The 9,780-nt window shown below is 54.1% G+C and overlaps 2 protein-coding genes across 2 annotated transcripts; one reads left to right on the top strand and one right to left on the bottom strand.

Annotated features, from left to right (window-relative positions):
* Positions 1-5,193, top strand: PCSK1N (proprotein convertase subtilisin/kexin type 1 inhibitor). Its single transcript, XM_045471675.1, has 3 exons — positions 1-204; positions 3,908-4,374; positions 4,828-5,193. Exons 1-3 carry the CDS (start codon positions 91-93, stop codon positions 5,021-5,023), a joined length of 777 nt encoding a protein of 258 aa, XP_045327631.1. The 5' UTR covers positions 1-90; the 3' UTR covers positions 5,024-5,193.
* A 906-nt stretch (positions 5,194-6,099) lies between these two features.
* ERAS (ES cell expressed Ras) lies at positions 6,100-7,373 on the bottom strand. The gene has a single exon (XM_045471676.1). The coding sequence runs from the start codon at positions 7,040-7,042 to the stop codon at positions 6,341-6,343; it is 702 nt and encodes a 233-aa protein (XP_045327632.1). The 5' UTR covers positions 7,043-7,373; the 3' UTR covers positions 6,100-6,340.
* Positions 7,374-9,780: the final 2,407 nt, after the last annotated feature.

Here is a 9,780-nt window from a genome sequence, read left to right as displayed (position 1 = left end):
CCGCAGAGCACCGCAGCCTTGCCCGCTAGCCCAGGTGCTGCGCATTTGCCAGCCAGTCCGCCCGTCCGGAGCCCGGCTCGCTGGGGCAGCATGGCGGGGTCGCCACTGCTCAGCGGGCCGCGGGCCGGGGGCGTCGGCCTTTTGGTGCTGCTGCTGTTGGGCTTACTTCGGCCTCCCCCTGCGTTCTGCGCACGGCCGGGAAAGGTGGGACACCAGTCGGGTTCGGGGTGGGGGTGGGGAGAAGGGTGCTGCGGGCAGGGGTCTGCGCTCGGCTGCTGGCCCTTCATCCTCGCTTGCCCTTGTTCCCGGACGTGCGGGGAGGTCGGTCAGGGTGGCCTGGGGTGCAGCCGCCAGTCGGCGCCCAGGCCATGCCGGACTCGGTCTCTGGGTGTGTGGGTGGCGGTGTGCGGGGCTCGCCTGGCAGCCGCGCCCAGCCCATCGTTGGCACTTGGCGCAGGCCGGGCCTCGCCCCGCCGTCGCCTGTGCGCTGTCCATGGGACTAGCGCGCATTCGGGAAGGGAGTGCGCGCACGGGTCTGTGTGCACGAGATGCGATGACAGGGGCGTGAGAACGTGATGGCCCTGTAAGTGTGTGTCCTTTGATGTCAGCGCTTCCAAGCGTCCATACGGACGGTTGTGGGTCTGAGTGTGCATCGTGTGTGATGCCGGTGGTGTTCCTGCGTGTGACTTGTCTCAGTGACACCGTGTGTTGGTGAATCCTATCGTGATGACTGACCTTTGGGCGTGTCTATGTGTGTGTGAGACAGAGAGAGGGAGGGAGAGAGAGAGAGAGAGAGAGAGAGAGAGAGAGGCGGGGGGGGAGAAAGATTTCATCTTTTGAGAGGGAATACTTTTTGCATTCCCATGTGCACATCCCATTTGGGTTCTGTTGGACCGAGTGACTAGGATTTTGTATGGGTGTTCATGAGGCTGTTTCTCTGTCTCTTTGTGGAGCTGTGTCATTGTGGGGAGAGGAGCCATGATGTCTCTGTGCTGCATTGTGTCTTTAAGGATGGTGCGTGTCCACGCATCTGGGTAGCTTGGCGATCGTAACTGCATGAGCAGCCGTGTGTGTGAACGTGTGCGGTTCCTTGTGTGTGGATGTGTCAGTGTTGCGTTGCACATGTGACATCTCAACGCCTGCTAGTCCATGTGAGTGTGTGTGAGGTTGTGATTGCTGGTGAGTGTGTGGTTCCCCAGGGGCTAAGGGGTTGTGGCGCACAGGGCGCTTGGAGCACAACATCCTCCAACTCTTCAGCGCGGTTGGCGTCAAGGATGGGGGATTTAAGAATTATTAAATATTTTACATATGGCGTAATATAGTTAACATACATGTATGATGTAGCGAATAATGATAAAATAACCCCCATGTCTACCCACCACTCAGTTTAAGAAATAGAGCATGATCAGTAGTTAGAAGCCCCTGGGTGCCCCTGCGCACAGCAACCCTCTCCTCCAGAATCATTATCCTGTATTTTCTGTTCATTGATTCCTTACTTTTTAAAGGAATCCTCATATAGGTGTATATATGTCTAAACAATATGTTGTTTTAGCCTTTCCTCATAGAAATGGAATCATGCCAGGCATCTGGCTCCTAGTTGTCACTAGGGGTCACTAGGAAGTCATCAGGATGTCTTAGGCCGCCTGAAATCGAATTCCAACCTCCTTTTTGTTTTTGTTTTTGTTTTTGTTTTGACTGTGCATCGGTTGTGAGATATGTCCGCCATCCACATTTCCACATTGAAGTGCGTGGCTGTAATTCATTTACAAAAGTCAATTGCTGCATATTATTTTATTTTCTGAGTACATTGCTAGTATATGAGTATATCATGGTTTTATAAATGCATTCTCAATAAGCCCGTAGACATCTGGGTTGTTTCCAGGCTTTTGTCCTCCCCTTCTCCACTTTTGTGCTGTTTCAAACAGTGTACCACCCCAGGAGTGGGTCACAGGATTTGTGCGTCTTTTTAGACATTGCCAAATTGTTTTTTCAAAGTTATTCTGGCAATTGAATTCCCACCAGCAGTGTATGAGAGTTTCCATTTTTTCCACAGCCACGCCAACATTGGACATTATTAGTTTGATTTTTGGCAGTCTTTTGGACGCACTGTGCATAGTAGCTCATTGGCATTTTAATTTGCATTTTCCTGATTACTAATGAGGTGCCCTACGACTCATATATTTAGTAACTGTTTGAGTTTACTTTTTTGTGAAATATTTGATCATCAGTTTTCCCTAGGTTTAGTTTGTTTGCCTCTTTGCTTTTTAGGCATTCTTTGTGTATCTGATGCCAATCCTTTATTTGTGTTGCAGGCATCTTCTCCCATTCACTCTATTTGTGGTGTCTTGGGATAACAGGAAATCCTTAATTTGAATGGAGTCAAACGTATTCATCTTTTCCTTTCCATTGCTCCCGCATAAGGATCATTTGTTGTCCCTGCATGAGTCTTTGAAGGAGTTGATCCTGTCTGCTCTGAGTGTCCCTTCCATTGTGTAGCAAGTGTCAAGATCTGTTCAATCTTATCACTTCCTTCTGCTCTATTGAATCTGCTATTTAACTGGCCTGTTTTAAATTTTTTTTAACATTTCATTTTCAAGTAATCTCTACAGCCAACGTGGGGGGCTCAAACTTACAACCCCGAGATCAAGAGTCCCACGCTCTTCTGACTGAGCCAGCCAGGCGTCCCTTGCCTGTTTAATTTTTAATTTCATTTAAAACATATTTCTAGGGGCGCCTGGATACCTCAGTCAGAAGAGCTTGCGACTCTTGATCTCGGGGTTGTAAGTTCGAGCCCCCCACGTTGGCTGTAGAGATTACCTAAATAAAAACAAAAACAAAGAACAAAACATATTTCTAGATGTTCGATGTGTTTCTTTTTCAACTCTTCATGGTCATTTTTATGGTCTTTTGTTCCTTACTTGCACTTTTGATATCTTTTTAAAATTTCTTTAAACTTTTTGAAATTGTTTTAAAACTGTCCAAATTGAAAATTAGTCATTGGGTAATTTATTCTAAAGAAAGACGTACACACAAGCCAAATAATATATGAACAAGGTTATTTACCCCAACATGATAAGAACAGCAAAAGATTGGGGCCACCTAGTGGGTGATGGGGCTGAGTTCAAGCCCCACTTTGGGTGTAAAGATTACTTAAAAAATAAAATATTAAAAAAAAAGAATAGCAAGATTGGAAACACCCTAAATGTCCATCAATTGAAGACTAGTTAAATAAAATATGTACATCCACAGGAAAACAATTCAATGCAGAGGAAAGAAAAGGAGAGGGAGAGGGAGAGAGGAGGGGGAGGAGAGAGGGAGATGGAGGAAGAGAGAGAGGAAGGGGAGGAAGAGAAGGGAGAGAGAGAGAGAGAGGAAGGGAGGGAGTGAGGAGAAAGAAAAGGGATAGGGAAAAGATGAACTTAAAGGTACTGATCTAGATATAGATTCCAAAGTTCAAGGTGCAGAGCAGTCTGCTATCTCTTGGGTAACACAAGTGAACAATAAATAGGAACCCATAAAATGCAGATATGGTTCTTATAGTCCATAACATCAATATAGAAAAATCTATGGCTGTCATGTCTGCCATCACCACTCCTGTTAAAAAAAAGAAAAAGAAAAAGAAAAACTGTTCTTCAGCAGCCCTGGGGCAAATTGAATCACTAGGAAACCATTGCGGGGTTGAGGATCTATAGGGGGCTTTGGTTGTCTTAAGTGTGTCTGGAGATATTTGGGGGTCTCCAGTGGCCTTAGGGGTGTCTGGGTATATTTGCGGGGCCACAGTGCCTTTGGTGGCATCTGGGGATTTTCGAGGTCCATGGAGATCCCCTGGGTGGGGGGGTGGGGGGGTCCCTGGCCTGACGGACGCTGACATCTCTTCCCCCACCTCCTCGTCCTCGTCTTCTGGCAGGAACTCCGCGGCCTGGGCGCAGCCTCGTCGCCCATGGCGGAGGCTGGAGCTCCCCGCCGCTTCCGGCGAGCAGTGCCCCGCGGCGAAGGGGCGGGGGCTATGCAGGAGCTGGCGCGGGCGCTGGCGCACCTGCTAGAGGCCGAAAGGCAGGAGCGAGCGCGGGCAGAGGCGCAGGAGGCCGAGGATCAGCAGGCGCGCGTCCTGGCACAGCTGCTGCGCGCCTGGAGCGCACCCCGCACTAACGACCCCGCGCTGGGCCTGGAGGACGACCCCGACGCGCCTGCCGCGCAGCTAGCCCGCGCCCTGCTCCGCGCGCGTCTGGACCCTGCAGCCCTCGCGGCGCAGCTCGTCCCTGCCCCTGCCACTGCTCTCAGACCCCGGCCCCCAGTCTACGACGACGGCCCCACGGGCCCGGATGCAGAGGACGCCGGCGAGGAGACGCCAGATGTGGACCCGGAGCTGCTGAGGTAGCCCAGCAAGGGGCGGGCAGGGGGCGGTGCCTGCATCCTGCGGGGGGGGGGGGGGAAGGAAGGCGAGGGGGGACGGCTGGGGCCTGCCTCACAGCGTGGTGCCAACACCTAGGCCCTGGGACCCTAGGAGGGAGTGAGGAGCTGGACCCAGGGTATAGGGTCAGAGATGTCTGGCTGGGGAGAAAGTGGGGGGAACGGGACTCTCGGTCCCGGGAAGGGGGCTCCAATGTCTGCTTCCTGGGGGGAGTAGTGGGGGGCAGGGAAACTATAGTTTCTGGGATGGGAGGCAGGGACAGCTGGAAAGCAGTGGGCTGGGGACGACTGGGTGGGGAGGAGGCTGGTGACTGCCGGGTCCCCAGGCAGTATGGGGTTGCAGGGTCATCTGGGACCTAGGCCCGGATGTTGATGAGCGGGCATATTCTCCGTGCCTTCCACTCGGCTCTCCTGCAGGTACTTGCTGGGGCGGATCCTAGCGGGGAGCGCGGACCCCGAGGCTGTGGCTGCCCCGCGCCGCCTCCGCCGCGCCGCGGACCAGGATCTGAGCCCGGAGGTGCCCCCTGAGGGTGTGCTGGGGGCCCTGCTGCGGGTGAAGCGCCTGGAGAACCCTTCGCCCCAGGCGCCGGTGCGCCGTCTCCTGCCCCCTTGAGCACCGCCTGAATCCTGCGCGCCCTCCGGCCCAGGACCACCCACCCCAACACCCCACCTGCTCCCCGTCGGCACACTGAGAGCGGCTTACCCCGTCAGCTGCAGTTGCTGCCCTTGGACTCCCAAGATCGCCGCCCTTGCCCCCACAATAAATGCGATCTAAAGCAGCTATTTGCTTGTCTGAGTGGCAGTTTCTAGGGGGCTGGTGGGCTGTACGGTGATGGCTGCCCTTAGACAAAGGCAGAGGGACCCCTGCCCTGGGGCGGTAGAAACACCCTCCCCCACTCTAAAGCCTCTTCTCGCAGGAGGAGGCATCCGTAAAGACAATGGTAGTAACCACCCAGATCCCATGCCCCACTCCGGAAGGCTTGGAGGACTCTTTCAGGGGCCCGCAGTAGCATCTTTCTAGGGTCCATCCTTCTGAGGACCAAGGGGTGGCTGTGAGGTGGGAGCAGAGTTTGGGCTGTACGGGGTGGGGTGGGGGGTGTCCAAAAGCACACGTGAGCGCTTCCAGATGCAGGGAGGGGCTCCCAGTGGGAAGAGAGGGAGCAAGCTACAGGCCTTATCCTGGCTTGGAACTCCGAGTCTGAGAAATTAGAACCTGGGGCTCCAGGTCATTAACAAAGCGTCTTTGTCAGGGCAGAAAGCTAGGGTGCATTTTGAGTTAGCTTGATTTCTAATGTTGACATACTGAGTTCCACAGTATAGAGGCTCGCTCTACCTGTACTCTCACCCAGCCCTGCACTATTGGGAGTTGGTGTGGTGGTAGCTGGTTTATGCTCCTGCCCTTTGCACTGGCTATTCCCTCTGCCCCAGGTTACCTGCAAATTTTTGCTCAAATGTCACCTACTCGATAAGGCTTTCCTCGACCTCCCCCACTTTTTATTCCTACACCTGCCTTATGTTAGATCTAGGAGGGCAGGGATTTTTAAGTGTCTGTGCCTCTCCATCCTTTGCATTCAAAGCAGGGCCTGGCACACAGTGGGCTCCCCCCGCCAGCATTTCTTGAATGAAAGAAATCTCACAAGTAACATTCTCCCAGTTTCACTCCCACCCACAGAACACTTGGCACAGAGGCAGCTTTGAAACCTGAGAACACCATTTATTTTTGCACAAAATCTCTTAGCTCAACAGTAACCAGTACTATGCCCTACATTATCAGATGCCCATCACCAAAGAAAAAACTCCCCGAGAGAGAGGGATTCATCTATCCCCAATACACCAACAGTATCCCCACACAGCTAGCTGCTTCTGAGGTTGCATGTCTAGGAACCACCACCCTGGCCTGGGGGAGGGCCGCTTTTCTTGACCAAGATCTTTAGGCCACGGAGCAGCCGCAGCGGCACATGGCCTTCTCGTGCCGGCCCTTCTCCCCACCTGGCCCTGCCACGGCCTCTTTTGCCATGGCCTCCCGGACCTTTTGGATCTCATGGATGAGCAGGGTGAAGGCCTCCTCTACACCTTGCCGCGTCTTGGCTGAGGTCTCCACGAAGGGGGCTCCCCAGCTCTTCGCAAGGGCTGCAGCGGCCGCACGAGCATCTTCGGTGGTGGTCACAAGGTCACACTTGTTGCCCACAAGGACCAGGGGCTGGGTGTGGTGAGGGCCCCAGGTGGCCCGCATCTGCTGCAGCTGGGCTAAAGACGAGGGGTCATCCAGGGCGAAGACGCCCAGCACACCATCCCCGATCGCCACACACTGGTCACGCAGGGCCCTATGGGTGGCCTGCCCTGCCGTGTCCAGGACATTCAGAATGCAGCCCCCGTGGCCCAGGGCCACCTCCTTCCAGTAGGAATCCTGGATCGTGGGGTCGTGGTCTTCCACGAAGCACTGGTGGTTCAGCTGGATGGTGAGTGCACTCTTGCCCACGCCACTCGCGCCCACCACTACCGCCTTGTACTCAGGCAGCTGCTTGCTGACACCCCTGGGGGGTCCCTGCGCCCTCTGGCTCTCCTCCTGGGAGCTAAGGCTCCACGTGCCCAGGCCCAGATCAAACATGTTAGGCTTTCTTGGCAGTGCCATTACCCCGTGGGCAGCTCAGGGAAGGGATGTGAACACCAGACCCTACGAGGGAAAGAGAAGAAAAGACAATGGGGGCGGGGGTAGGTTAGGCAAGACCATTTGGGGGCAAGGGGACAGTTGGGTGGCATCGCCATCACTTTCCCTAAGGGCCTAGGTGTGTGCGAATCACCCTCTAATATGCTATATACATTATTTATGTTGCTTAATTTCTGTCTCATTCCCTCTATGTAAAGGCAGTGACTTTAAAAAGTTTTATTTACTTTTAATTGATAGACCATAAAGCCAATCCAGTTAAAGTGCACAATTCACTGTTTTTTAGTATATTCAACTGTTCTGCAACCATCACCATAATTTTTTTTTTTTTTACCCTTTAAGTAATCTCTACACCCAACACGCGACTCGAACCTACAACCTCGAGGTCCGGAGTCGCATGCGCCCCCACCATCACCATAATCTACTTTTAAAATATTTCCATCACCCGGAAAAGAAATCTGCCCATTAGCAGTCCCTCCCTGTTCCGGAGGAGGGAGAGCAGGGATTTTGGTCAGTTTTTATTTGGTTTTGTATCACTGTTGATTGATCCCCAAGCCCCACATAGTGCCCCATCGCATATTATATGCTGAGCAACATTCCTGCCCCCAGGGAGTTTGTATTCTAAAAGGTGGAGACAATAAACCAAGTAAATCAGCAAATTATGAGGTCAGCTATCCATTAACATTAGAATTTAGCCTTTATTACCTATTCAGCATACAGCTATTGAGAACCTACTGTGTGGCAAGGACAAACAACTGGGAAAATTGTTACCAAACCCTGGCTGCCAGGAACTTGTCATTCTAGTCAGGAAAACAGACAACAAAGGGGAATCAGCAAAATATATCTCAACAATAGGTGATAAACATGCAGAAGGGGATTGGTTAATGTTAGGCATTCTTATTATTATTTAATTTTCATGCATTATTTCCAGAGTTTTCCTGGCGTGCCAGGCATTGTGATGGGTGTGGGGAAGGAAGGTGGGAGGTGTGGGGGTGGGGAAGTGGCAGCGAACAAAATAGACTAAAATCCCTGCCCTTGGGAGGATTAGATTCTGGAAGTGAGAAGAAGCCGATCAACAAGATAAGCAAGTAAATTATCATGCAGTTAAGGAGAGGATGGGCACACAGCAGGCGCTCAATTAGTGTTAGCTATTAATAGCAAATTACGATTAAATTTATTCAATACACATTCTGGTCTCGGTTCAGCGTGTGGCCTCAGGAAATGCATCATAATGGCTGCTACCTCGGGTCTTTCTGGAAACCCAGGGATGATGGCAGTTTGGGGACAGAGGGCGGGTTAGAGGTATCAGTGGGGGGTTCTGTTGAGTTTGAGCTCTGGAGGTCAGGGTTGGGGGGCGGGGCAGATCCCAGATGGGGATCCACCCGTGGGCTTCTCGGTAGATACGCTGGCTCAGAAAGAAGAGCGCGGGGGGGGGGGGGGGGCATGATAAAAAGGTAAACTGAGGATGGAGCTCTGCGGTACCCGAAGGCTTGGGGGACAGAAAGAGGGAGAAATGTAGCAGCAAAGATAGACTGAGGGGAGAGATCGGATCGGATTCTGGTATGTGCCGACGGTGGAACTCATGGAGAGGATTTGCTCTTGAGTAAAAGGCGGGAGGGGGGGCGGTGGTTCAAGGATAACTATCAGGATTGGGGTCCGGGCAGCTGGGAATCTGAGGGTGTTCTCGCCTGAGGCCAGGGACCTATGAGACGGGCTCTGCCCCGTTGGCAAAGGGCACCAGGAGCGATAAGGGGCAGCAGCATTAGTTCCTGGGAGCTCAGCAGGTGCCAGGGGACCCGCATGACGGCCCACTCGACTCTTCCCGCCACCCTGGAGATGCTGGGCCATCACCACCATGGCTGCTTTGTCAGTGCAGGAACAGCGATGCCGGGACAAGCGATTTGGCGGTGGCGGTGACTGGCCCGAGATCACAGGGCCCACGGGAGATCAACCACAGAGGGGTCTCGCGCTCCCCGGGTGATACCAAGTCACTTGCGGTGGGCCGAGACCGAGTGTCACCATAGGGCCTTTGAGACGCTGTGGCCCCACTCGGAGCCGGCTGGCCCATGGTGTGTAGATTCGCCCAGTTGCCAGGGGTGTGCGTCGAGGGGCGGGGGGCACCTGAACTTGAGCCCCTACAAGCCAACACCTGCGCCAGGTCACCCTCCCCTGGACTAAGCTGGGGAGGTGTGGGTGGGGGGCCCGCAAGTTTTACCCTAAATTGTCCCCTGACTGTGGCCAGTCCCACTCGTCCAGTTCCTGGAGTCACCCCACTCCCGCCTCTCGGGACAGCAGCCCGCTTCCCGCCCGGCGCGGACACCGGCACCCAGGACTGTCTCCACAGAGGCGGCTGAGTGAGGGGCTGGAGGTGGCTCCTGACCCCTGAGAATGGGAGGCGATAGGGGAAGGTTCCCCCTCAAAGCCCACCTCTGTTGCGCCCTCACAACCCACCGGGAAAAGGCCTCCCTGCCCGGGGCCGGGGCTAGAGGCTTGGTGGCCCGGCTCACCTCAAGTCCTGAGAAAGATGGTTGCACTCGGGATGCGCTCGGAAGCAAGCCGTCCCAGCTCTCACAGGCCTGACAGAAGAGATGCTCCAAACCCACCCCCCCACCCCCCACCCTGGCGAGGGGGCGGGGAGTGGGAGGGTGGGGGTGGGAGCCGGAGGGGAGAGGGAGAACGCATGCGCAGTAGTCCTGGGGGGGGGG

This window comes from Leopardus geoffroyi, chromosome X, assembly GCF_018350155.1.
Source record: "Leopardus geoffroyi isolate Oge1 chromosome X, O.geoffroyi_Oge1_pat1.0, whole genome shotgun sequence".
In the NCBI taxonomy this organism is placed as follows: Eukaryota; Metazoa; Chordata; class Mammalia; order Carnivora; family Felidae; genus Leopardus; species Leopardus geoffroyi.
The sequence above is the reverse complement of the archived record's forward strand: the minus strand, read 5'-3'. Positions and strand labels throughout refer to the sequence as shown.